Genomic DNA, 27997 nt, shown 5'->3' on the forward strand with positions numbered 1-27997 from the left:
GCCCCCAGCCCAATGGGCTACGTTCCCAGAGCCTGTGGTTTGGTCCCCAGACCTTGCAGTCCCTCGGGCTTGTGGTCTGCTCCCCGCACTCCCCCTTGCTGCTGGGGACAAGAAAGAAACCCACAGGGGCTTGGACTGGGGGAGGCCCCAACCCCCCCCCCTGCAGAGAGGACAGGGAGGTGGGGCTGTGGGAGTTTCACTGGTTTAAAAATACACAGAGGAAGCGGCGAGAGGGTGTGAGAAAGGGGAAGGGGAGGTAAGGGAGGCACCTCAGCGTCCATGTCCAGAGCCTCCAGCAGCCACTTGCCTGCAGGCCAGCGGCTTTGCCCCACTCGCCAAGATGACAGACGGGCCCAAGAAAGTCAGCAAGAAGTTCAGTGAGTGCACTGTCCTTCATCCCTCTGTCTGTCTACCCCAGCCTCTCTCTACATCTGCTTCTTTCTGACTCTGTCTTGTTTCCGTTTCTCTTTCTGTCCATGTCTGTTTCTCTCCGAAGGTCTGTGCCTCTGGGCTTCCCTGTCACCATCTCTCCATCACTCTGGCCCAGCGTCTCCCTCTCTCCCCGCGGCTTTAGCTCTCCATCTCTGTGCTTCTGCCGTTTCTCTCTCCCCAGCCCAACTCAGTCTCTCCGTTCATCTGTGTGTCCCGACTCTGGCTCTGACCTCATGGAGCCAGGGAAGACCACACACTCCACCTCTGGGCCTGGTTCTCACGGGGTCTCAGCTTGGGAATTACTGGGATAGGGCAGGTGTGTGTGTGGCATGGGATGCTGTCCTGTGTCCCCACTAGCAGTGACGCTGGGACCTAGAGCAACTCAATGAAGGGCCACACCCACCTCAGGTCAGTTTCCCCAGGTCAGTTCCTCCTGGTCCCAGCAAACTCTTGCTTCCCCTGGGCCTGGTTTCTTTGAGCTGACAGCACAGTGTGTGTGTGTTTGTGTGTGTGTGTGTGTGTGCAGGGCAAGGATTATGACTGCATTCCACAATGAAAAGACTGAGGCCCAAAGAATTGCCTGAGATCATGTGGGCCATAGGCCAAGGCTCAGTCTCATGTCCCTGGACTCTGGGCCTCAGTTTCCCTCCCTGCCCCACTACTGTTTCCTCCAGGCCCCTGGTGCCCAGGAGACAAACCAAGTGGTGCTGAGAAAGGAAGCCTCCCTCTGGCTGTTGGCACAATCTCTGCCCCATTTCAGCTTTCTGAGAGCAGAGCTTTGGTGTTTCTTGACGTTGGTCCAGAGACAGAGGCTAAGACCAAGTGAGGGGCAGTCAGGGCTGGGAGGAAAGGCCCAGAGCATGGACCCAGCACTCCAGAGCCCCAGCCTTCGCCCAGGCTCAGCCTTGCTGTGTGACTCTGGGTGGGTCCCCTCTCTGGGTCTCAGTTTCCTCTCTCATCCAAGGGGGGCATCTTACCTATATTGCAACGTGGTCTTGAGGACCTGAGGAGGCAGAGGATGCTGAGGAAGTGGAAAATGCCAGAGGTTTTCCTTTTTGCACATCTGGAGGTGTAGGGAAGTCAGATGGTGGTGGCAGGGTGGCTGTGAGGAGGCGCAGTCCCATAGCTGGGGACAGGAAGGAAGGAATTCACATACACCCCTGCAGAAAGGAGGAGATGGTATCACCCGAGCACTGCCGCCTGAGTTTGAAGCGAGGGCTGAGCTGACAGGAAGGAGAGAACCGCAGGGACTGAGACTCTCAGGCTCTTGACGATTCCTTTCACCGCCCCCCCAGGTGTCTAAACCCCCCTCCCTGCCCCGACACACACATACACACTCACGCGCACACACATGCCGCTTCACCGGCAGGCTGTGTGACCTCGGGGGTTCATTTTACATCTCTGAGCCTCAACCTCCTCATCTGGAAAATGGATGGGGGATTAAACTGTGTCATGGAGTTGTGCTGAGAATTCAGGGAGGTAATGCGTGCAGCAAGTTTGACAATGCAGAGGCCTTATCAGATCATCATCATCATCATCACCACCTTCACTACTTCTTGAAGATATTCTGTGTGCCAGGCACCATGCTAAGCATGTTATTTACATGCTTTTCTTCAATCCTCCCACTAGCCATAATCTCTATTTTACTGATGTGGAGAATGGGGCTCCGAGGGGTCAAGTGACTTGACTAAAGTTGCACAGCCAGGATGCAGAAGAGCAGGGATTCAAGCCCAGGCTCTGTGGCTCCAAAGCTGCAAAGTTAAATCGGAATAATTAGAGGAAGTATTAGTGAGGCCTACCTGCCTTGAACCTTCAATGAGTCAAACAGCATGTATCTGTTGTTGTTGTTATTATTATTATTGCTGCTGACATGGTCATTAACTCCTTTCCCTTCTCTTCCCCGCTGCCAGAGTTCTTCAAGTTCAAGGGCTTTGGGAGTCTCTCCAACCTCCCTCGGTCCTTCACTCTGAGACGGTCCTCGGCTCCCATAACTATCCGGCCTCATCTAAAGCCTGAAATCTTTGAGGCAACGCAGGATGACATGGTGACAGTCCCCAAGAGTCCCCCGGCTTATGCCCGTTCCAGCGACATGTACAGCCACATGGGCACCATGCCTCGCCCCAGCATCAAGAAGTCTCGGGACCAAAAGGCTGCCCAGGAAGCCCAAGAGGTGGGCCCTGAGCCCCACTTGGTGTCCCAAGGTCTGCCTGACCCCCCAGGTGTGGAGGCAGCCAAGGAGGTGGTGGTGGGGACCGAGGCCCCCCTGGAAGACACAGAGGTGAAACCCAGCCCTTCAGCAGTGGAGATGGACCCCACGAGAAAGCCTGAGGACCCTAAGATAGACATAGAAGAGGAGAGAGTCCCCAGGAATGTGTCCCCAGAACGGTAGGTGCCCACCAGGGGAAGGTGAGGGTGGGACCTGCAGGGATGGAGTTTTCAATCTCCTGCCAACAGAGCCTCGAGAGGCCCCCCCAACACACACACCTGGGTAAACAAACACTCATACCTTAACCAAGCGCTTAATATAAACCAGGCACTATGCTTAGCACCTCACTTGCAATTACTTTCCAAGAAAAAAAAAAAAACTGGGGAGGAGATACTGTTATGTCCATGTGAGGAAACAGACTCAGAGAGAGAGTCATCTGCCCCACTCAGGTTGCACATCTAGCAGATGACAAAGTTAGGATTTGAACTAAGACCCACCTGACTCCAAAGCCCTGGGCAAACTTCAGCATGGGCTTGGCTGCTGGTTGGGCTCCAAGCCCAATCACTGGGTCTCTGCCTGGGGCCCCCACACCTGAATCACTACCCTTAGTTCTGCTAGACAACACTGCTTCACCTGGTTTAGAAAACTAGTTGTCACTTAACTTGGTTACAGGGTGAGTTGAGTTCATGCAAAAATACAAATAGTGATATGGTCAGAGCGCGCATTTAGTAAGCGCCCATTTTACTGGGTGTCAAAACAAATGTTAATCACTGAAAACTGTGAAAGAATCTATGATTAGTCCCCTTTTACAGAAGGGGACACTGAGACTCAGCCAAGGTTGCAGAGCTGGGATTCGAACAGGAAACTACTTGCTTCCAGTGGGTACACACTCATCCACCCATTGTACCCACCGCCTTCTAAACCCTGCAGCCGTGTGCTTCATGCCCTCGGGAGACTCCTCAACCCCAACCAAAGGAGCCTTTTCAACCCTAAGGACCTTTGTGTAAATCACCCTGATCAGACGTGCCTATTGAAATATAGGGGAGAAAAAACAGCTGAGCAAAAGTAACCCCAGGGCTGGTTCTGGGACCTTTCCTGAGTGGCTTTGCCCTGAGACACAGAAGTGCAGCTTCTGCGAGCTAAGATAACTGAGCCTAGACCCACCCCCTTCAGTGGGGAGCAGGACTTTGTAAGGTGCGGAGCGAATCCAGTTCAGACTCCGCCTCTAACTGCCTGCGCGCTGTTGGGCAAGGCTGTTCCCCTCTCTGAACCTCAGTTTCCTCATACGATAAATGGGCACAACGGTAGCACCGACCTTGTAGCATGGTGGTGAGAATTCAAGAACAACATACTTGCAAAATCTCAGCACAGTGCCTGGCACACCACAAACACTCAGTAAATGGGAATGCTTAGGTTCATGGTTAATAAAGCGAATGCTTTCCACCATCCCTGGCCGCCCGGCCATCCGGGACGCCAGCCAGTCCCTCCTGAATTCGGCCCCTTTCGGACGCGGAGGAGCCGGGATTGCACCTCGGGGAGGGGCGTTCCGAGGCAACCCAAAGTCGGTGACCTAGGCCGGGAGTGCGAGGGGGCGGGACGGGCGGGGGGGCGGGGCGGGGTCTTTCCCCGCGGCGCCGCGGGCTCTAGGGGAGGCTGGGGCCGGAGCGGGGCGGGGCGAGGCCGGGGGCGTGTGCCAGGGGGCGTGGCCTTCCCGGCCCGGGACCCTGACTGATGGGGGGACGGAGTGAGACGGGGGCGGGGCGGAGGGGCGTGGCCGGGGCGTGTCCTTCCCAGCCCGCGGCGCAGCGCCCGGCCGGGCGCGGGGGCGTGTCCAGGGCGTGGTCTACAGCTCAGGCTCCGCCCCCGGACTCCTGCTCTGTGCACCGCAGCACCGTGGCCTGAGAAAGGAGCGAGCCCTTGGGCTGAGGAGGTCCTGAGGCTGCGGGCGGTGACCGCGGGGAACCATGACCGCAGTGGGCCGAAGGTGCCCCGCACTGGGACCCAGAGGGTGAGTGAGGGAGCTGGGCCCGGGGAGGGCCGACGGGGACCGTAGCGTCTGAGGGGGGAAATCCGTGCCCCTGGGGCAACTGAGAAACCGGTGGTGGTTTAGCATCAGGGACTTTTGGTGTAACTCCGTCCCCTTCTGTCCCGACACAAGTTGGGCATTTATTCTTCACAACGGTCCCAGGAGAGAGCCACTACTATCATTCCCATTTTATAGATGAGGAAAGAGAGGTTTATTATGCCCAATTTGACACAGTAGCAGAGATCAGAACTAGGGTTTAACTCCACCTCCCTGTCCAGTGCCCTTAAAGGTTGGGCAACCCATTCCTCTCCAGCAGGGTCGGGGCCTCGAAGGAAGATGCCCAGTCTAGGACCCAGCCTTCCTCCCCTGAGGGCAGGAGCCCTGGTGGTCCTGGCAGTGCCTCTGGCATCAAGCATGGCCTAAAGCTGTCAGAAGAACAGAGACTCTCCCCCATCGTCTAAGCATCTGGAGTGTCCAGGAGTCCTGGGGGGGGGGGAGCAGGTCAGATTGAGCCCCCTCCTGGTGTCCTGAGACCCAGCGTCCCCTGCTGCCTTTCAGCCAAGTATGAGACCAGGAATTGTTGAACGCTCCCAGGAGCCCCTGCGCCCGGCCCTGTACTCTGGAGTCAGGAGAGCTGCTTTGCCTGTGTGATCTCAGGCTTGCCCTGCCCTACTCTGGGCCTCAATCTCCCCAGCAGCCCAGATGGGCCTGGGATAGCTTCTGAGGATCCATCCAGCTTGGGGAGGAAGGCATTAGAGAATCACCACTGAGCAAGATTGGGGGCCTCCTTCCCACAGGGGGTTCCCAGGGAGTGTTTGTAGTGGTTGCTCAGGGAGCAGCCTAAGCTTGTTGTCCCTCCCCTGCCCCCTGGGAGGCAGGGTGCACCTGGAGCAGAAGGAAGGAAGGGGAAGAGGTGAGGCTGCAGGAGTTTCCTGGTGCCCAGTTCCCTGTTGAGATCATGGGGATGCGGAGGAAGGAGGGAGGAGGGGCCAACAACACAGGGAATGAAAGGCCTTTGGCTCCCAGAAAGGAGAGTGTCAGCCTAGCCTGCCCCCACCCCCCAGCACCCTCTGCAGGGAAATAACCCATCCAGAGACCCCTGACACCCTTTGCCTCTCAGTCCATGTTAAGGAGGAGGAAGCAGAGGCCCAGAGAGGGAAGGGAGGCTCCCAACAACCCCCCACCCATACCCAGGCAGGAATCATCAGGCCAGGGCACCACCAGAGGTGATTGAGATCTGGCTCATTACCCGCCAGGCCCTGCCTGGAACTCCTGATGGGCACTGTCTAGCACATGGGCCCCGTGTGTGTGTGTGTGTGTGTGTGTGAGCCTCTACTTGCTGCATTTTGTCAGTGAGGATACTGAGGTTCAGAGAGGGGAGGGGACTTTCCTGGGGCTGCAGAGGATTAAGTGTCAGAGCCTAGATTTGACCCCAGATCTGACCCATTCCCAAGCCCAAGCTGTTGACCACAAGGCCACATTTCACCTCCTACCATTATTTCAAATGACTTTTCATAACCCCCTGGAGAGAGGTATTAGTAGCCAGTTTTACAGATGAGGATACTGAGGTTTTATAAAGTTAACAATGTACATGAGAACACACAGCTAAATGAGTTGGAATTTCAGTCATTTTAATATTTGCTGAGATGTAACTATGCCCTAGACACCATCCTAGGTCCTGAGGAGACAGCAGTGAGCACCACACACAAAACCCTCTCCTCCCTGTCCCCGGAGCCCCCATCCTAGGGTGGGGAAGACGGAGGATTAACAAGATAAGGAGTTATGCAGTCAGAAAAGGGACGCGCTACAAAGAAAGTTTTAAATCAAGTAAGGGAATTGGTCTTGGGGGGAGTGGCTAGTGGTGGCAACTTGGGAAGGCTGGGGGGAGTCTCTGAGGAAGTGAGGTTTGAACAAAGAAGATGAGGCAATGGTCCCTCTTGCTATCAGGGGAAGAGTGCACCAGGCCCAGGGAACAGCATGTCCAAAGGTCCCCAGGTGGGAACGTCCTCGGCATATTTGAGAACAAGGTGGGGAGGCTGGAGGGGAGGAGTGGTAGGAGGCAGGCCAGGGAGGAAATGGGTTCAGATCACGTAAGGCCGGCAGGCCCGGCAAGGACCTGGCTGTGACGCCGAGCGGCCATTGCTGGCCTTGGGTGGAGGAGGGCCCCACTTTGACTTGGGTTTTACGAGGCCGGATCCTTTGAGGAGAATTTGAATGCAGTTTTACTCATTTTAAAGTGTCTCACCCAAGTGTCCTTTTCTCCCACCCAGAGACCCAGACCCTTCCCTCCCCTCTCCTAGGGTGTTCAGAAGGAAACTGAGGCTTCGAGAAGGTGGTATCCCACAGGGGAGCTGAGGGCACCCCGTGTTGCCCGCGCCCCTGCCCTGATGCCAGACATTGAGAACAGGACACAACCTCCCCCCCCCTTTTCTTTCTGGAATGTTGATTCTGGTCCAAGAATTCCCAGTGCTCCCCAGAGTCCCACGACCCTCTCGGCCCGCAGAGTGACGTCAGCTGCTGGGCATCTGGTAGTGATTACCCACTGGGGGAGGGGCCGTGGTGGGCCCAGCCTGCTCAGCCTCCTCGGGCTCAGGGCGGCTGGTCCTTGTCTTCCGAAGGGGCCCAGCTGCTCCTGGCTCTCATTTCCTGTAGAGACTTTCTCACAGTCCTGGAGACCCCCGGATGCCTCAGGCTGTGGGAACTGCTGGTTCAGGGAAGATGGACTGCCCCTGCCCCCAGCTGGGGCCACATCCCCCCAAACCCTCAGGGGACCCTGCTTGCAGAATGCGGGACCTATGTGGGGTGAGCGCTGGGAGAGAACAGGGGTTGGATGTATCAGCAGCTCAGAGACCCACTGACTGAGCATCCTTGAACTCCCTTCCCCTCTCTGAGCCTCAGTTTCCCGTCTATAAGTTGGGGACAATAACAGCATCTGCTTCACAGTGTTGTTGTGAGGACTGGATGAGATGTGACAGACAGAAGGCCACAGGCAGAGGGCAGAGCTGCCCATGGGGGACAGAATGGGGTGGGGGACAGAATGGCAGTCTCCCCCCACTGCCCTTCTCCAGCATCCCGGGAGAGCCATCCCCTTGTCTCTGGGCCAGGATGGACGTCCTGAAGGTGAAACTCAGCTTTAAACCTGCTTTGGGGAAATAAAAGATAATGAGCTTTAATTACTGCTCATTAATCCAATTAACTAAGCTAATATAGGCAATAAATGGTATCAGTGATCAGAACAAATCAGTTAATACAGGCAATTAAAAGGGGGTTGTTATTTAAATAATTAATGCAGCTGATTAATGGGACTGATTTAGCTCACTTGTCACTATTATTTATTAATTGATTTCACCACTAATATTAGAGGGGAATGTGCCTTTTAAGTCCATAAAATAAGAAATAAGTTAATTAATTAATGGAGCTGAGCATTTAGAAATGAAGCTTAGATTCCTGGTTCACTCATTACAACAGGAGGGAGAATGTTCTAGAAATCTCCAAGCAAACTGAGATCTGAAGTCTAAGTAGCAGTTACTCTGGCCCTAAGGAAAAGAGGGAACAGCATATACAAAGGCCCTGAGGCTGGAGAGAGCAGCACTTGTTGGAGGGTGAGTGAGCAGCCAAAGTGCAAGGAAGAGGGGAGGGATAACTGGAGAGGCCAGTCACAGCGCTGAACCACTGTGAGGACTAGACTTTATCCTTAGAGTTTCAGGGGCCACTGTGACATTCATTCATTCGAAAAAATCTTTATGGGGTGCCTGGCACTGCTATAGGCAGATCTCAGTCCCTATCCTTGTGGAGCTGAGGGTAGTGAGAAGAGACACTCAGCGCTTGAGATGGGGTACGAGGTAAGTCACATGAAGTGCTACGGGGAAGAACTGAACAGGGCAGGGAGGTGGGGAGCCCTGAGAAGGTCACACTTGCAGGTGGGTCGCCAGGGAAGGCCTCACTGAGAAGGGAGCATTTTAGTAAAGACCTGAAGGTGGGAAGGGGGAGCTCTATGGATATCTAGAGGGAAAGTATCCCAGAAGAGGGAACAGAAAGTGCAAAGGCCCTGAGGTGGGGATGAAAGCCAGCAAGAAGCCCAGCTTGGCTGGAGCAGTGTGGTCAGACTCAGGGTGGGAGAGGTGGTGAGGCTGTGGATGCTGTCATGAGAACTTTGGCTCTTACTCTGAGTGAAACTGGAGACCACGCCTACGGGTTGGAGCAGAGAAAGGCCATGATCTGACTTTATTTCAATGAGACTGTTTGGGCTGCTGAGATAACAAGCCACAGCGGCACAGATGGAGGCCGGTGACAAGGTAGTGGCCATAGTCTGGACAAGTGATGGCGGTGGGTGTAAGCAGACAGGTCATCTTATGTCTTGGAAATCCTGGAGTGTTGTAGAGGGGTGGGGGCAGGCGATGGGGGTTGAGTGCAGCCCAGGCCCTCAGCTTCCCAGACCTCTGCCCTGAGCACCCCCAATGGCCCCTGCCACCCTGTCCCACCTGATCCCTTGTGCAGCCACCCTTCCCCAAGGCTCGGCCCCCGCCCAAGCCTGAGGGGAAGTGGACGGGAAGCTGGAGGAAATGCTGGGGTGATCCCAGTGTCCTGAGCAATCTGTTCCCAGCAGTGGAAGGATTTCCGGGCTTGAATGGCCGGAAACACTGGAATGGGATGCCTCACCCGGGAAGAGAGGGGAGGCGAGCAGGACGGGGGTCCCCCATCAATGGACAGAGAGAACCCCAGAGGCTGTGGAAGCCTGCTGTGGCTGGGCTGCAGCCTGAGGGACTAGAGTTAGAAGAAGGACTTTACAGGAGGAAAGGGTAGCAACAGAGACTCTAGAATGTCACCACAAGGGGGGTGCCGGACTGCTGCTCAGCGAGCAGCAATTCTGCCCTGGGAATACATACCTTAACCACAACTTTGTTTTTAAGCTCAGCTTTTTTGTTTTGTTTTGTTTTGTTTTAAATTTATTTTGTTAAATGCACTACATTTAAATTTGAATATTGTATGTGAAGAAGCAGCCCCCAGTGTTCAACCTTTGTCCCTATTTTTCAGCTGGGAATAGATGCTGAGGCCCGTGTTAGCCAGAGAACCAGGGCCCTCCTGACAGAATTCACAGTGGTAGTGATTAACATTAGTATTCATGCATTCCTTTAAGCAATAAATATTCCTTGAGCTCCTACTAGGTGCCAGGCACTGTGCTGGGGGCCAGGTCTCCACAATGAAAAAAAAAAGTTCAGGTCTCAGGTAACCGACAGTCAACGGATAAGTGGCAAGTGATTATTTCCTGTAGGGATTGATGCTGTTAGAAAAATAAAGCAGCGCAGAAGGAACAGCAAATGCAAAGGCCCTGTGGCAACAATAAGCTTTACAAGGAGGCCAACGTGGCTGGGGCAGGATGAGGGTCAGAATGAGTGAGAGATGCATGGAAGCGCTAGGCAAGGTGGGCGGGGGGGGCAGAACCAGGCCACACAGGGCCCTGAAGGTTGGGGAGCATATTACCCGGTTTATGCCTATTTTGGGGGCATAATAATGGCACTCTACTCTCACAAGGGAAAGTGTTCTGGTTTTGATGATAACTGAGGTGGCCAGCCATCTGCAGACCATGGAGAAGGGTTTAGATTTTGTTCTTTGGGAGATGGGAGGGTGGGGGGTGGTGTGCCCACCTGATCTGCTTAGGCTTTCACCTTAGTACTGTCTGGTGGTGGGGTGGACGCTGACCAAGGAGAGTGAGAGCAAGCCAGGGGGAAGGCTGCTGTGTGCTCTGGGAGGGCGCCGAGGGTGGCCCAGGTGGCACAGAGTTGACAATGGAGAGAAGTGGTCAGGGTCTATTTTGAAGGGAGACCTGCGGGATTCCCTGATGGACTGGGTGTGGAGTGTGAGTGAGAGAGGAGCACAGACGGCCGTAGGTTCTTGGCTAAACAAAGCAACAAGAATGAAACTGATATTAACTGAAATGGGAAGTGGGTGTGGGGAGCAGGGGCGTGGTGCAGGGGGGCCCAACAGTTCTGCTTTGGGTGTGACACGTTCCAGGTGACGTCAGACATCCAAGAGGAGATGCTAAGGAGGCAGTGGGTGTATGAGTCTGGTGCTGAAGGGGCAGGTCCGGGTCGTGTCAGAGGAGGGATGTCATAGAAGGTCAAGGACTGGGGGAAGGACTCACGGTGCCCTCATGGGGAAGGATGATATTTGTTTGGCACCCAAGAGAAAGCAACCCTGGCCTCTGGCCCCTTCAGGCCCCATCCTGGCCACCCTGAAGGCAGAGGGGATCAATCCCACAGCATCTGTCACCAGCAGGGACACCACAGTGTGCTAGGCAGCTGCTGAGTGGGTCTCTCTGCACTAGGGATGAGTGCAGAGCGGGAGGAGAAGAGGCTGAGCCCCAGCCTGGGGCCTCCAACTACTCGAGTCAGAGGGGTGGAGGGAGAGCACCGGGGAGCCCAGAGTCCTGCAGCGGGGTGAAGACAATGACCCAGGAAGCAGACCTTCGTGTTAATCAGCTTCTTGAGTCCTCACAACAACCTGTTGAGGCAGAGGCTGTCATTGTCCCCTATTAACAGATAGGAAACCCAGGCTCAGAGAAGTGCAGGGAGCTGCCCAGGGTCCCACAGCTGGAGATGGGCCAGCAGACGTCAGCGGTGCTCTCAACTACAGTGTCCCTCCTGCTTTCAGGAGGAGCCCTCTGGAGAGCTGATGGCCAGGTGCTGGCACCAGGCAGGCGAGCAGAGGCTGGCATCTGGGGAGCCAGGCAGAGCTGGGGACATTCACCTCTCTTCTTTCCTTCCAGGGCTGCTGGAGAGCCCGAGGCTGGTGGGGACTACGTGAAGGTAAGAGGGGCTGGGCAGGGGACACTGGTGGGCTCAGAGCATGTTCCGTGAAGGGCAAATCATTTTCTGAGCCTTGTTAGGAGCCAGATCTCACTGTCTGTTCCCAGGAGGAAAGGGCTAAGGGTCGGGGTAGCTCTGGGGGTCTGGTTTCACTCCCAGCATCTTCATCCCATGACTGCCATCATCCTCTCCTGGCCCCATGGGCAGGACACCCCGATGCTTGTTATCAGCAGACCCCACCCCCTGCCAGCTGGACAGCGCCCCAGGGGTGTCTCTATGCAAAGACCTCCATACTCTCTAATCCCACCCAGTCTCTGAGCCGGCTCGGGTGCTGGGAGGTGGGAGCAGGAAACCATGACTCAATTCTTTATCACAGACATTTATCACAAGCTTAATTTGTCCTGGGTACTGGGAATGACAAAAATGCCGTTTTGAAATGATGATACAACAGTAATTCGACATAAGATTTTGAGAGCCTGTCTGTGCAGAGCTCTGTGCTGGCTGCTGGCGCCGGAAGGGAGCCGGTTTTGAGCTCTTTGCGTGAATGAGGTCTTTGGCTTCTTCCCTCATCACTGGGCAGTGAAGGCCTTCCTGTGCCCACTTACAGATGGGAAACTTGAGGCCCAGAGAAGTGCAGTTACTTGCTCACAGCCACACAGCTACTATGGAGGGGGTGGGGGGGATTGCCATCTAAGTTTACCTGATGCCAAGACCAAGACCATGGACAAAGCGCTTAGCCTTACACCTCCAGGAGCACCCACCCTCTGCCCAGGCCTCTGCCAAGTGCAGAACCTACAGCAGAGGGCAAAGAGTGCCAGGCCTTGTGTTCAAAGGGCTCCTGTCCATGTGGGGACCAGAGCAGAACCACACAATGGTTCAGGATTGTATTTTTTAATCCAGCAGATCCTAATTTTAGTCCCAGATCTGCCACTTATTGCGACACGACTGGGTGTGTGTCTATGAGTTCTCTGAGTCTCAGTGTTTACTTGTGTGAAATGGGATAACACTTCCAACCCAGAGTTGCTATGGGCTCAGTGAGCCCAGAGGGAGCTGGACCTGGAACAGAGCAGGATGGCCTGGCTCCTGACCCCAGGAACATTTATTCCATCACCTGAGATGTTGCCTGTAAAGTTCTGTGTAAGTGACTAGTAACGAGGCATATGGGGAGTGCTCAGATTGCTGTTCCCCCACCATCACCGGAAGGCTCATGTAAGAAGCAATGGAGCTCCAGAAGTAGGGGATGACTTTCAGATCAGGAGCTGAGAGGGGGAGATCAAGGAAGGCCTTCTGGAGGAGGAGACATTGAATCCAAGCCATTGCAGTAGACCAGGAGCATTCACTAACATCCCCTCCCCAAATGAAAAGCTGGAAAAGAGAGAAAGATAAACAGATATGGGTGGCAAAGTGGTCCAGGCAAAGGCAAGAGTGTGGACAAGGTCAGAGAGCAAGCTGGGGAAGCCCAGGAAGCGCAGCTCGGGGCTGCAGCAAGTTGAGCAGGAGCTGTTCCTAACCTGCGCCCTGGCCGCTCATCCATAGGGCAACAGAAGCCACAGGGAGAACCAGCGCAGAGCCAGCTCGTAGAGGATGGGGGCATATTTCAGCACCCCACAAGTCCTGGCCTGGCAAACTAATGAGGTCCCACCCCTGTCACTGATGGTAGTGAGATCCCCGTGAGGATTATTAGCTCTGTTTTTCCTTTAGTTTATGGTGCTAAAAACGTAATTAAAAATGTTATAAAAGAAATGATACCTGCTCACTGAAATGTATTAAACCGTCTCCTGGGAGGATGAAGCCAAAGGAATGTCCGTTTCAGCTTCAAACCTCAGCCAAGGGTGGAATCAATAGTTTCCAGAAGCTCATTCCTGCCCTGAGGCTCCCCGCTCCCAGGCCTCCAGGATTCTCAGACCATGAAGTGAATACTTTCATTCTACAGCAAGAATTCTAAAGTCCCAAGACCATAAAATTCCAAGCTCCAAGCTTAGAGCATCAGACTTATTTACAGGAAACAATCAAATGCAACCGAGGTCCCGGAGAGGTGGGCCTGAGGTCACCTGCCTGAGGTCACACAGCCTGTCAAAGGGATGTGAGCCCCTGGCCTGCCTGACAGTCAGCAGTGACTCCCTTTGCATCGAAATGCCTACGATTCTAGCACAAAAAGGTCCAGATTGGGACACTAAGCTTGAAAATAATAGCATGTATTTACTGAGTACTTTAGGCCTGGCAACTTACATGCATCAGCTCAGGCGAATGCTCACGAGGTTCTGCGAGGTCAGCACAGGTATGCTTTGCAGATGAACACATCTGGGCTCCAAGAGAAGGGGCTGGTGGGATGGAAGTGGGGACACCGCTGGCTGAACCCAGGTTGGTGCCCTAACCATTGGGACTACTGGCTCTCTGCACCCCCAGGGGCTGTCAGTCGAACATCCTGCGATTCTCAGCAGAGTCCTTGATTCCAAATCAGAGATGAGAAATCCTGGGCTCAGGGAGATTTTCTGAGGCCACAAAGGATTTGGTTAAAGGCATACAGGAATTTTTCCAGCTTTAGATAGGATTTAATTCAAAGTCTCAGCCTGCTCTGGGTCAGTGAGGGGTGCAGCGAGTGGGGAGGCAGGATTCTCCTCGCCGGCCGAGGGGTCCCCACCCCACCCCACCGTCCCCGCGATGGCCCCTTGGCAGGTCCTCCGTTTCGCATCCCGTATTGCAGGCTGCCTGGGCGCGCGGGCTGGAGCGCGTGGGGGCGGGGGGCGAGGGGCGAGGGGCGGGCGGAGGGAGGAACAATGGCCCCCTCCCCTCCCCTGGGCCACCGGAGGGTGGGGTCTCCCCGCCCCGCCTCCCTGCTCCTCCCCCGACCAGGCGATGAGGTAATCGCGCCGCCGAGAGGCACGCTCCGCCGGTGCCCAGCCCGGTCGGTCCCGCGCCCCTGCCCCGCCGGCCGCCGCCCCCCGCGCGGCCCGGGCCCCGGGGTCGGCCCACCATGACCGAGCGCTGCAGCCTGTGGAGCGCCCTGTCGGCCGCTGCCTGCTGCTTCTACCGCGGCTCCTTCGTGCAGGTGCAGGTGAGGGGGCGGCTCGGCCCCTGCCGGGCGCTCGGGGCTGGGACCCGCGGCCGCTCCGTCCTGGCCCCGGAGCCGCAGCGCCGAGGCGCCGCGCAGGGTCTGGCCGGCCAGGGGTCGCGGGCTGCGGGAGGGGCGGGGTCGCCCCAGCCTCACCTCTGGGAGCCCGGGGCACCTCGAGGTGAGGGTCCAGCTGCCACTCCCGGGGCTCAGGACTAAGGGCTGCCATTCTGGTCCTGCCTCCTCCGCAGGAAGGAGCTGGGCTGGGCACTGGGCGTCAGGAGACGGGGTCCCCGGCGTCCTGCCGGTCCTCCAGAGAGCACTCTGGTCCCTGACGCTGACCTGGGCAGCTTGGCTCCCCATTGTACCGGGGCGCTGGGCTGGGGTCAGAAGGCGCTGTGAGGGCGGGAAGGTGGGAGGATGCTGCGGGTGCGCGGAGCCGGGGCGAGAGCGCCTGCCACCCGCCTGCCCTCTGGGTGGGCTGGGGCGTGCTTGGGGCATGGGTCTCGCAGCCCAGCTGGCCGGGCAGTGCGGGACGCCGCCGCGGCGGTGAAAGGGTTAAACGGAAGGGGGTGGAGGGGTGGAGGGGAGGACCCGGACCCCGCCTCTCTGCGGAGCATCATCTGGGGATGGCTTTGCTTGGGGTTAGGAAACTAGAAGAACGAGAGGGTCTTGTTGGGCGCCGGCCGGCGGGAAGGGGGTTAAGACCCTGACCCGGGGTCTCCGTGCTTTCGCCTCGCGCGTCCCTGGGGGCCGCCGGGCGCATCACCTCCGCGCTCCGCTGCGCTCACACTCGCTCCGAGCCTCCTGCGTGACGGCCGCGGCGAGCGCAGCGTCCCCGCCCCGGCCAATCAGGCGCGCGCAGGCCGGGCGGTGAGATCATCTCTAGCCAATAGCAGTGCGGGGAGCTCCGAGATGCTGCATTTGCGCCCCAGCGCTCCCCCTCCGGGGAGCTGGGGACCCCCGGGGCGAGGGTGAGGTGGAATAGGGGCCCTAAGGTGCCCTACCTTCCGGGGTGTCGAATACCAAGCTGGTCCCCCAGATCTCCCAGATTATGGCTGGAAAAGTGGAGCCCAGCCTTCCAGCCCCCATTTACTGATGAGGCTACCCGGGCCCAGAGAGGGAAAGTGATTGACTCAAGGTCACACAGTGGCAGGCAGAGTCCTGGGGCCAGGTTCTTTACCGCCCAGCCCCCTCCCCTTCTTTGCCCCATGTTCCTCTTGCTCCAGCTGTCTTACTGGGGCAAGTTCTCATTTGCACGCTCTTTGTCAAGGAGAAGGACCCCAAAAGGCCCGTGTTCTCTTCCCTCCTCAGGGCGTGGTGTGGCATAAGGAGAGAGGCCAGGGGCCCTGAAGAACAGACACCCCCTTGGAAAAGTGCAGGTTTCGAGAAAGCTCAACCTCCTGGGCAGCCCTGGGCCTCTCTGCCCTTCCCAGTTACCACTGTCTACCCTGGGCAGAGCATGTGCGAGTCTTCATTCCCCAGCCCCGGCCCCAGCCCCGAGCACCTGTACAAATCACCCACCTCACCATCTGTCCCCAGAGCCTTACAGACTCCTCAGAGCCCAAGCTTCCATGAGTCCATTGCCAACTGCTCTTGCCCCAGCCTTGCCCACCTCAGAGAGGACCTCATTGTCCTCCCGGGATCTCTGCCTGGAGTCTCCTCTGACCTCTCTGCCCTCTTCCTCCACACCTGATCAATGGCTCCCTAAATTCCCTTCCCCTAATTCCCATCCCCATGCCCCACCCCGCCCTGCCATTGCCTGGAAAACACTAGACGACTCTCCACACAGCAATTCGAACCTGCTCCAACACTTTAAAAACCTTCTGTGGTTCTGCTGTGGCCTCTGGGTAAACCCCAGCTCCCCAAGGCAGCCTCACGGCCCTACTACATCTCTGCCTGTGCCACCCTGACCCCTTTGATGTTTCTTACCATCTGCCACTCCCAGCCCCAGGGCCTTGGCTCTGCGTGAAGGGTCTTGACTTTGCCACTTTTTTCCTAGAAGCTCTTCCCTGCCCATCTGCCCGCCTGACTGTTCCCACCCTGATGTTTTGCCAGTCCCTCTTCAGGCCTCAAAAGAAATGTCACCTCTTCAGGGCCACCACTCTCTGACTAGATGAGGAGGGGCACTTTCACCTGCTCCCAGCATTCTCTCTGCATCTCTGAATGTTCAGGAAACCTGGAGTTGCTTGTCAGGGTCTACATGGCTCTCCCAGGGCAGGGGCCACCTGTCCTGATGACTTTGGGGCCTCAGCCCCTGGCATAAGGACATGCCCCAGAATGGGGGCTTAATCAGTGTTGGAACAATGGATTCAGAGATTCTAAACATCTCTGAAGCTGAGAATCTGGGTGTCTTGAGAACAGTGTAGATTAAGGTAAACTGAGGCAGTATGGGAGCAGAAGGATAAAAAGTGGAGCTGCAGACTTCAGTCCTGAGGTCTGTGGAAGGTATGAGGAGGCAGAGTGGACTGAAGGAGCCTTAAACCCTGGTGAGTGGGGGGTCCTGGGGAGATACTGTCACCTGGGCTGAAGCCAGGCCCTTTAGTGCCACTTTCATCTGACCTGCCATCTGGCCAGTTCTGGGCTGGTTCTGTCTGTCCTGGAGCAGTCATCACTGGGGCCTGGAGTTCGGAGAGGAAGCAATGTCACATGTCCTCACAGTGACAAGGACGTCTGTAGGCTAGCCACAGTACTCTGGAGTATTGTCTCTTTTCATCTTTGCAACTCGATGAGGCAGGTTCTATCATCACACCTATTTTACAGAGGAAAAAAAGGAGGCCCAGAGAACTCACGTGGCGCAGCCAGGATTGGGCTGGGCTCTGTGGTGGGGGTGCACCTGACAGCAGGGGTTCCCCTCCCATTTCCCGTAGGCCTCCAACCCCAGGCCACAGCAACCAGGAAACCAGGAATCTCCCCCACTTGGGGCAGGTGGAAGGGGGCAATCCTGGGCATTAGCTCCAGCCAGTGATCTTGGGCTTCCCTGCTGGGCTGCGGTTTCCCCATCTGGCAAGGATTGCTTAAGGTGGCAAGGAGGAAAGGGCCTTGGGAACCCTAGGACAACGCAGATGTTTGTGTCGGGCCTCTGCTTCCCCATTCGCAGCTGCCTCTTTTCCATTCTACTGTGATTCCCCGTCCCAGAGTGTTTCCCTGCGCATCCAGCCCTGCTTTTGTCAGTGCCTTTGCCAGGGTGCCTGCTGCCTTACCTCCCAGATGTACCCTCCCAAAGCTCCTCTCTCCCGCACTTCAAGATCAGTTGGTGTCCTTGGTGCACAATGAGTGTTTTACTCTCATCATCTTTTCCAGAAAGCCTCCCTGGACCGCTCCACCTCGCCTAGACTTCACCTTCTCCATTCCAAAAGCTTAGCGGCTCTTTGCCGCTGTCCAGCACTGTGGTGCTGACCACAGTCTACTCAAAGCCTCCTGTGGCTTTTCCTCTCCTTTTAGACTAGGAGCTTCCTTGAGGACAGAGCCTAGGTTATTTATTGCCTCGCCTACTTACCTATGGCACACAGCGCAGGGCATGCAACACAGCAGGCACAGTTTGGTGGAACTGAGATTTCTTTACTTCTCCCAGGTTAGGGACTCCTGGGTGAGGACCTTGTTGGCACTTGTGCCTAAGTGTTCCCAGAGTCCCAAGCTAGAAAGAGTTCACCCGGTGTAGGATTGAGAGGGAAGGAGAAATGGGGCTTTTGATTGGTTGCCAATTCTTACTGTCTCCCACCCAGTTTTCCAAGGAGAAGTACATCCTGGACTCATCGCCTGAGAAGCTGCACAAGGAGTTGGAGGAAGAACTGAAACTCAGCAGTACAGATCTCCGCAGCCACGCCTGGTACCATGGCCGCATCCCCCGTGAGGTGAGCGGGCCCTGAGCTGGGGCCTCAGCTCTAGACCCTTCCACCCACCACTCGGCCAGCCCCAGCCCAGAGAGGCTCTGACCTCTTGGTTGGAGGGTTCAATCACAGTGGACTACTGGGATGGGATGTAGCTATGCCATCTGCTGACTGTACAACCTTGAACAAGTCACTTGACCTCTCTGAGCCCAAGTTTCTTCATTTATAACATGGAGGGTAATAATTGTACCTACCTCAGAGGGCTGTTGTGAGAATTAAATGAAATCATGCAGGTAAAGTGCTTAACATGATGTCTGACATTCAGTGAGCACAATGAACATTGTCCTTTGCTGTTGTTATTATTACTTGTTTTTTAATGTTTTGTTATAGGGTCTGTACATCAGCCTCCTGTGTGTTTGGTTAGTGAGTATCAGTCCTTAGGCTACTCAGTTTTGGCAAAGTTGAGCTTCCAGGCCAAGGTTCAGACTTGGGCTGATAGTCACCTGTTTCCTCTTTCATTCATACTGTAAATCTTTGTCAAGTATCAACTCTGTCATCCGTGTCCTGGACTCCAAGGATGCAGAGAGGAAATAGGAGGGCAGGTGACCCAGGGTAGGGGCTGACAGGCAGGCAGACAGCCAAAGCCCAGGGGGAGACGTGCAAGAATGAAGTGCTAGGAATGTGGGTGAGCCTTGAGGAGGGGCACTGAGGAGAGGGGCCATTGTGAGATGGATAGGAGTTCACCAGGTGGGCAGGGTGGTAGGATGCTCCAGGCAGAGAAAGCAGATTGAGGGCACCCAGAGACGGGCCAGAGTGCTGGCTGTCTGGAGGAGCAAGGATTGAGAATTCATTCTGCCCAATGTGAGCCCTGAGAAGGAGTAGGACTGAGGCCTAAGTTTCAAACCATGGTGACCCCAGTTCCCCAGCCCCTGTGTTCCTGTGACTTCCATTCCAGGGTCTTATGGTCTGCCATTCCTGAGCCTCTGGGCCCCCCTCTGCATCTGGGCCATGGTGTCCCCCCTCCCAAGCTTCAGATATCTCTGTTCCCATGTCCCCACGACCCCAGGTCGGGCCCTCCCCTGCCCCTGCTCTACCAGGCCTGACCCTCCCCTGCCTGACCATCCACCCCGCAGGTGTCGGAGACCCTGGTGCAGCGCAACGGGGACTTCCTCATCCGGGACTCGCTCACCAGCCTGGGCGACTATGTGCTCACGTGCCGCTGGCGCAACCAGGCCTTGCACTTCAAGATCAACAAGGTGGTGGTGAAGGCGGGCGAGAGCTACACCCACATCCAGTACCTGTTCGAGCAGGAGAGCTTCGACCACGTGCCCGCCCTGGTGCGGTACCACGTGGGCAGCCGCAAGGCGGTGTCGGAGCAGAGCGGCGCCGTCATCTACTGCCCCGTGAACCGCACCTTCCCGCTGCGCTACCTGGAGGCCTGCTACGGCCTGGGCCCCGGCAGCGGCAAGGCCGCCAGCCCCGCCAGCCCCTCGGGCCCCAAGGGCAGCCACATGAAGCGCCGCAGCGTGACCATGACCGACGGGCTCACCGCCGACAAGGTCACACGCAGCGATGGCTGCCCCACCAGGTAAGCAAGGGCCCTAATTCTGCCTCAGTCTCCCCATTCGTCAAGTGCGAGTGTCAGTAATGACGGTGCTGGTGAGAAAGGGGAGGCCCAGGCACACTGAACTGGGGAGAAAGGACTGCCCTGGAGCCTTAGTGGGCAGGAAGCAGGAGGAGGGTCAGGCTGTACTGTGAGGCCGCACGAGGTTTGCGAGCAGTCGGACCCAGGTCACAGCCCCAGCTCTGCTATGGTTCGCTTGGCCCTGATACTGCTCCTCGCACCTCCCTGTTCCTGCCTATAAAGGGCCCTCGCTCAGATAGCCCCCTCTGGCCCAGGGAGAGCCTGGGCCCTGTCCTGTCCTAGGCAGGGGGCCTGGTCCCTGCTGCAGGTGTGCCCCTCCCCACCCCACCCAGCCAGGCTAAGGCAGGCATCAGAGTGGAGGCTTCACTGGGTGCAAACCACCACACAGGGAATGGAGGTTCTCAGCGACATCTTGATGACACACAGTTGCCTCTTGGCTGGGTGAGACCAGGCCCTGATCCTAGGAGAAACCACAGCAGCAAATCATTCCCAAGGCCCCCTCTGCACCTGGCCGGGTGCTGAGTGCTATCCATGCCCAATATCGTCACCTTAACTCCCAGGTCCCCTGGGTGGTGCTCCTGTCCATACCCCCACTTTACAGATGAGGAAATAAGTCTAGAAAGGGGAAGCCGCTCACTAGAGAGTGGTAAGACTGAGATTCATACACAGATCTGCAAATCCAAAGTCAATGCCCCTAATTTCTATGGCTTCCCTGGCTGTTTGCAAAGAGACTGGCTGTTCTGTGCCACTAACACTTGGATAGGTCTCATCTCCCTGGGCCTGGGCTGGGTGCTGTCAGCCAAGGAATTGATGGTTGAATACCCTGCGGACAGCAGCCACTTGGCTTGTGGTTTGGAACCAGTGATGGTAATGGTGCCAAGATCCACAGGCCATGTGTGCCCAGGCATCCGAAGCGTAGTGTGGGAGCAGTGAGAGGGGCCAGATTGGTAGGCCTGACTCCCTTGGGTTTCTCACCCTTCCCGCTGGTCCCCTCCCCAGACAGTTCTCCAAGTTGGGGGCAAGGTTCCCAGAAAGAAAGCATTTGTGAAGGTTGTGGACCGCATAAGCCCTTCTTTCTCTGGGCTTCAGTTTTTATACCTGTTCATTGGGAGGTTGGGCTTGATAATCTCCAAGCCTTTTCTGCCTCTGAAGTTCAGCAGTTCTAGGATGGAAGCAGAGGTGGGCGTCCTAAGGCTGGCTGAGGACCCGCACCTCTGGGCTCTCTACTCACGAAGGTGTCTGCTCCACAGCACATCACTGCCCCACCCCCGGGAATCCATCCGCAACTGTGCCCTCAGCATGGACCAGATTCCAGACCTGCACTCGCCTATGTCCCCCATCTCCGAGAACCCCAGCTCCCCTGCCTACAGTACCGGTACGACCAACAGAGGGGATAGGGACAAGTGGGGGGATCTGGTGGCAATGGTTATACGTGTGTGCACATGCTTTTGATGAATTCTGTTACTGTGTGTGACTGTGTGTGTTTCTATCTCTTTCCTGAGAGCAAAGCCCTGCAAGAATTTACGCTAAAAACCTGCTAGCAGAACTATTGGTGTTGACATACAAACATATCCACAGCTTGCTCATTGCAGTGACTTATTGAGTCCCTATTAGGTATGAGGCACTGTGCATAAAGTAACTTCCAGTGCTTTCCAGTAGTTTCCAAAAGGCCGTATTGCATGCTGTCCATGTGATGGGCAGAGTGTGCAAACAGCGGAGCTGCCCGGGAGGAACCTTCTCTGGGAATGTGGCTGTTTATATAGGTCATCACAAATCCATCACTGAACATGGGCCACCAGCTTTGTCATAACTACACCCCTTCAAAACAACACCCTTGAGTGGAAAAGTTAAAATCCCTTGCCAGAAATGATCAATTGGACAATTTCTAAGCAACATTGTGTACTCAAGTCCCAGGAGCCAGGTTTTAAATCCCAGCTTCCCCATTTGCTGGCTGGGTGACCTTGGACAGATCAGTTCGCTTCTCTGAGTCTCAGTTTTCTCATCTATAGAATGAGGGTCCTAAAAGTACTTCACAGGATATTGAGAAGGTTAAATGGACTAATGTGCTAAGAAGGATCTCACAGGCAGTAAGAACTCAGTTAACATCACCTCTAATTTTGGGTGATGGTTTTACTGTTGTTGACCAGTGTATCTCCAGCATATCGCCAGCTCCTGGCACATGTGAACTCGCTAAATCATTATTACTAATTCACTGAGAAATAATTCCATGTGGCACAATGAGCTCCAGCAAGTGCTTAGCTTCCCTAAGTGGCTGAAAGCTCCTCCACGTAGTTCCGTGGTTTCCCGAGGCTGCAGCAGCTTAGGTGGGAATGTTCAGGCTCCTGGGGGGCCAGTGATTTCAGAGTCTGGCTGAGGGCTGTTCAGTTTGCTGGAGTCTGCTGGGCCTGGCCTGGGTGTGGTGAAGCAAGAACATCACTTCTAAGGTGGATGGAGCCTATCCTTTGGGAAGGGGCGGGGAACCTCATTGGGTGGGAGCCATGGTAACCAGTCCTTTCCCTCTACCTCCCTGCAGTGACCCGTGTTCATGCCGTCCCTGCAGCACCCTCAGCCACAGTGCTGCCCGCCTCCCCTGTCACCCGTCGCTCCAGTGAACCCCAGCTGTGTCCTGGAAGTGCCCCAAAGCCCCCTAGCGAGCTAGACAAGGGCCCTAATGCCAGCCCCTCCCACACCCTCTGCAAAGCCTCCCCATCACCATCGCTCAGCAGCTACAGCGACCCGGACTCTGGCCATTACTGCCAGCTCCAGCCTCCTGTCCGTGGCGGCCGTGAGTGGGCAGCAGCTGAGGCCTCCAGCCGGCAGGCCAGGAGCTACGGAGAGAGGCTAAAGGAACCACAAGAAAATGGAGCCCCCGAGGGGGACTGGGGCAAGGCCTTCACAGTCCCCCTCATAGAAGCCACCTCTTCCTTCAACCTGGCCACGTTCCAATCCCTCCTGATCCCCAAGGACAACCGGCCCCTGGAGGTGGGCCTCCTGCGCAAGGTCAAGGAGCTGCTGGCAGAGGTGGACGCCCGGACGTTGGCTCAGCATGTCACCAAGGTTGACTGCCTGGTAGGTGCTGGGTGCACACTGGGACAGGGGCAGTACCCCTGTGCTCTGGCTTTAAGACAGGGATCAAGGTGGTGAGGAGCTGGCCCTTAAATTCCCCAAATATAGCCTGTGGGCCTGGATTCCGGCTACACAGTTGTCCTTTACTTGCTGTGTGACTCTGGGATGATCACTTGGCCTCTCTAGGCCTCCATTTTCTCCTTTTAAAAGGGCAAAAATTTGCCCTGGCCCATGTGGCTCAGTTGGTTGGGCGTCGTTTCGTGCACCGTGGGTTTGCTGGTTTGATTCCAGTTGGGGCACATGCCAGGGTTTCAGGCTCGCTCCCTGGTGGGGAGGGCGGGTGAAGGAGGCAGCTGATTGATGGTTTGGTCTCGCATTGATGTTTCTCTCTCTCCCTGGCTCTCCCTTCAAAAAAAATCAATAGAAGTGCTAAAATATAGATAAAGAAATAAATTTATAGAGGCTTAAAAAAAAAAAAGCAAAAAGCAAAATATTCTTGCTTCCTCCAGATGTCAGTTTGGCACTGGAACTGGGCAGTCCTGAAACCCAATGGTGTCTGACTTCCTGGGGCACTTTTTGAGTCTGGTGAAAGTCAGGGACTGGTCCAGGGAATATAAAAGACCCAAATGCCCGCCCCCACCCCCCCTGGTGGACAAAATAAGCAAAACGCATTACCTGGGCACATAAATTGTCAAAACCGAGGTGTTTGCTTTGAATGAATCTTTGCCCAACTAAGGATCCCAACTCTCTCTGCACCTCAGTTTCTCCCTCTGAAGTTTGGAGGGCACTGACTACTTGGCTGCATTGGTCTCCAAGCTCAGGAAGCAAGAACAGAATGTGCAGAGATGTTGTTCTGTGAAGAGCACTAAGATGTGAAGGGAGCAGCCCTGGGTTCTAGGTCCAGTGACATTGGACAAGCCCTTTCTCTCCTTGGGATTCAGGTTTTCCTTCTGGAATAAGGTAGTCCTGGTCCTTAACCATAACTGAATGTTTAACATGTCAGACACCTCTGGGCATTTTCCCACTTATCCCTCATTTTGCAGGGTGGGAAAGTGAGGCTCATTTGCTCCATGGCAGAGAGTTAGCAGTAGAGCTGGAATTCAAATGTGGCCTCCCAGCCGGGCTGCCCTCCTAGATAAAGCTTTCTGACTCCCAGATGGCTTGGGCCAGCCAAGACAGGAAATTAATCAGCCCTCTGGGCGTCCTTGCAGGTTGCTAGGATACTGGGCGTTACCAAGGAGATGCAGACCCTAATGGGAGTCCGCTGGGGCATGGAGCTGCTCACCCTCCCCCATGGCCGGCAGCTACGACTAGACCTGCTGGAAAGGTGAGGCACACCCCGCGCCCCGAGACTCTGTCTTTCTGCTTTGGCCAGTTGGCCAATCACAGTCTCTCAGCCCGGCTCCCCGCGTTCTGGCCACGCCCCCTATCCGTGGACCAATTCCAACTTGTCATTATCCAGCTCCAAGCAATTCTGGTTTCCCGAGGACTGAGGCCCTTAGGGACTCACCTATGCATGCTCTTGACCAATCACAGTCCACAAATCTTGACCACCAGCCCATCGGCACTGTGACCCTGCCCATGCCCCCCAATCGCATTGACTCTGCCGCCTCCAAGTTAGAGCTCGGTGCCCTCCAGCCCCTGGGTGCCCAACCCCAGGTAGTGGCTGGACCGCTGCCAGCCACCCTGGGTCCTTGGCCGCACCCCTGTGACCCGGCCTCCCGGGCAGGTTCCACACCATGTCCATCATGCTCGCCGTGGACATCCTGGGCTGCACTGGCTCTGCCGAGGAGCGGGCTGCGCTTCTGCACAAGACCATCCAGCTGGCCGCAGAGCTTCGGGGGACCATGGGCAACATGTTCAGCTTCGCTGCAGTCATGAGTGCCCTGGACATGGCCCAGGTACTGAGGGGCCCTCCGGGCGGGTCCGGTAGGCTGCCTCGGAGAGCCCTGGGATGCCTTCCTTTGCGATGGCTGTGTATTGATTCGGGAGGAGCTTTGTGACTTTCTCGGTTGCATTTTGAAAGGGCACCTGGAAGAGCTGAGTTCTCTGAGTGCTGACCTGTTCCGAGACCGTCTTTTTCCCTTTCTGGGCCTCAGTTTTCCCACCTGAAAAATGAACAAGGTGCATTATAGGAGTATAAAGAATAAATGTAAAATGGCTACCATTTAATGAGCACTTAACTGGATGCTAGGTGCTCATGCTACACTAAGTACTTTACAAGCACCGATTCCTCAAAACAATCTCATGAGGTAAATGCCTTTACTGTCCCCATTTTACTTATGGAGAAATTGAGGCAGAGCAGTACTTGCCTAAGGCCACACAGTCAGAGGCTGATAAAGTTGGCATTCGAACCAGGTCTGTCTAATTTCAGAGCCTGGACCTCATGCACACTACACTTCCTCTCCTATGCCTAGTAAATAGTAACAACTGGGTCCTAAAGGCAGTGGTTCATCTCCCAGCTCTGCCACTTATTTTTGGAATGACCCTGGGCAAGCCATTCCCCTCTCTGAGCCTTAGTTCCCTCATCTGCAAAATGGGTTGTTGCAAGGGCTTCATGAGGACTTGTGAAAAGACGTCAGTTAGCACCATCCCTGATACGAGAATGGTGACCATAATAATTATTACCCCACATCTGGGTGTCCACTGTGGCCTGTGGCCCTTGCAGGCCCCTTTCCTGGCTGCCCTCTCACAGTCTGGTCTCTCCAGATTGCCCGGCTGGAGCAGACGTGGATGACCCTGCGGCAGCGACACACGGAGGGTGCCATCCTCTACGAGAAGAAGCTCAAGCCGTTTCTCAAGAGCCTCAATGAGGGCAAAGGTACCTCCCCCGTGTTGCTGTGTGACCTTGCCCAGGTTTCCACCCTCTCTGGGCCAGTGGAGACTTTCCTGTTGTGATTGACAGTGAGAGCTTGGCTGAGCTCCGTGCGGGCTAGTCTCGCATTCACTGCACCCAGCAACTGTGAGCCACGGCCAGGCTCTGCTGCTGGAGCCAGGCCAAGGGTGCAGTAGATTTAGTTGAGGGAGCCTGAAAGGAAAGGTCTGTCCAGCAGTCAGGAGCCCTGGGGCCTTTCTGGGACCTCAGGCAGGCCCCACTCCTTCCTCTCCCACGTCTGAGTTTGGAGACCCCAGTGGGTAACGGGGCCCACCGGGTCTCTAAGTGCCTGCCGCCTCCCTCCCTGCAGAGGGCCCGCCGCTGAGCAACACCACGTTCCCGCACGTCCTGCCACTCATCACTCTGCTGGAGTGTGACGGGGCCCCGGCCGAGGGCCCCGAGCCCTGGGGCAGCACGGAGCACGGCGTGGAGGTGGTGCTGGCCCACCTGGAGGCTGCCCGAACGGTGGCGCACCACGGAGGCCTGTACCACACCAACGCCGAGGTCAAGCTGCAGGGTGAGTCGCTGCCCCCAGGCCTGGGCCTCCCTCTCCCCTTCTGGTCAAACACTCCTCCCACTTTCTCCCCGCCTCCTCCTGCCCGTGTCTGTCTGTCTGTCTGTCTCTCTCTCTCTCCTTCTCTCTCCTCTTCTTCCTCACTCATCAGCTCAACAAGCAATTGGGAGTGGCGGGCACCCGGTAGACACCGCTGATTCAAAGAGCATCATAGCTGTGTGTCTTAGCTTCTCTGGGCCTCAGTTTCCTCATCTGTGAAGTGGGCATCCCAACAGGCCTACTTTATAAGGTTGTTTGCAAAGCTTTCGGCTGGGGCCCTGGGGCGGAGACTGACCTGCCCAGCCTTCCAGGAGCTTGTAGTCTAGTCGAAAGGTAGAACCCTCTCTTGAAAGGAGCAGAGAGAAAAGTGGCTTCAGACAATCCATCTTTTACTGCTTACGGCATTATCTAAATAATAAAAGTTTGCTGTAGACAAATTGGAAATTAAAGCTGAGGAAGAACAAGGTAAAAAAAAAAGTCTCCCCCAGTGACTCTGAAGTGAATGCCTTGAGCATCTGGTGCCCGTCTTCCTGACCTTTTTCTTCAGAAAGAAAACATTGTTTTTGCATTGATGTACAAAATGTATACATGCTTCTTAGGAAAAAATGTTGGAACTTACAGAAAAATACAAAAAGAAAAGAAAACACTCAAGCCCCCCAATTAGCATTAATATTCTTCTAGTCATTTTTAAATGATATGTTGCAAATAGTAGGGCAAAGACTAGGCACGAAACTGTGTGGCCATGTCCAGTAATAAACCTTGTTGAATCTCTGGCAGAACTGGGGGAGTGTCCCTTGGAGTGGGGCCCTGAGGGATGTGGTGGCTCCAGCGGGAGCCCCAGCCTCCCTAGCTGGATGGTGGCCCCCTAACCCCTGTGCCCTGCCCTGCAGGGTTCCATGCCCGGCCTGAGCTCCTGGAGGTGTTCAGCACTGAGTTCCAGATGCGCCTCCTCTGGGGCAGCCAGGGCGCCAGCAGCAGCCAGGCCCGGCGCTACGAGAAGTTTGACAAGGTCCTCACCGCCCTGTCCCACAAACTGGAGCCTGCCGTCCGCTCCAGCGAGCTGTGACCCCCAGGGACCCTTCCCCTCTGCAGCTGCGGGCAGCATCCGGGACAGAGGGGCACAGACGTTTCCCCAGAGCACCCCAGGGACACTGTGATCAGCCCAAGAATGTTCTGGACTCAACGCCAAGATCTCCCTTGCGCCTCCAGGGTTCCGTGTGGGCTCTGGGCTCCGTCCCACCTGCTACACGTTCACCAAGTCCCCCTTCGGGAAGAACCAGAAGCTCTGTCCCTCCCTCCAGCTTCTGCCTCTCCCTTTCCTGCCGAGGTGCCCTGTGTCTGAGCCATGGGGGCTCCTCGCGCCTCCTCACCCTTCCCGGGCATCTGCTCCCCGCCAACACCAAGGCCTCCATCTGGTTGTAAATAGTCTTTCTGTTCTGTAAATAGATGTACAGAAGCAACGCTCTTTCTTTCATATAATAAACTTTTATGACTCTTTTTTCTGTC

General features: G+C 55.8%; 1 protein-coding gene across 4 annotated transcripts; it reads left to right on the plus strand.

Moving 5' to 3' along the window:
* Positions 1-239: 239 nt before the first annotated feature.
* On the plus strand, positions 240-27989 carry SH2D3C (SH2 domain containing 3C; the record flags this gene model as incomplete). 4 transcript variants are annotated; one of them, XM_081152155.1, is made up of 12 exons in its annotated part: positions 240-377; positions 2343-2817; positions 11431-11470; positions 18248-18376; positions 19486-19940; positions 21248-21372; positions 22531-23066; positions 24275-24390; positions 24793-24964; positions 25773-25884; positions 26249-26455; positions 27382-27989. In XM_081152155.1, 12 exons carry the CDS (start codon positions 341-343, stop codon positions 27555-27557), a joined length of 2580 nt encoding a protein of 859 aa, XP_081008281.1. In that variant the 3' UTR covers positions 27558-27989. The 4 variants fall into 4 exon arrangements, with proteins under 4 accessions (XP_081008281.1, XP_081008282.1, XP_081008283.1 ...); XM_081152156.1 differs by having other exon boundaries at positions 22558-23066; XM_081152157.1 differs by lacking the exons at positions 240-377; positions 2343-2817 and adding an exon at positions 4519-4646.
* Positions 27990-27997: the final 8 nt, after the last annotated feature.

Source organism: Miniopterus schreibersii (assembly GCF_964146895.1).
Source record: "Miniopterus schreibersii genome assembly, chromosome: 11".
In the NCBI taxonomy this organism is placed as follows: Eukaryota; Metazoa; Chordata; class Mammalia; order Chiroptera; family Miniopteridae; genus Miniopterus; species Miniopterus schreibersii.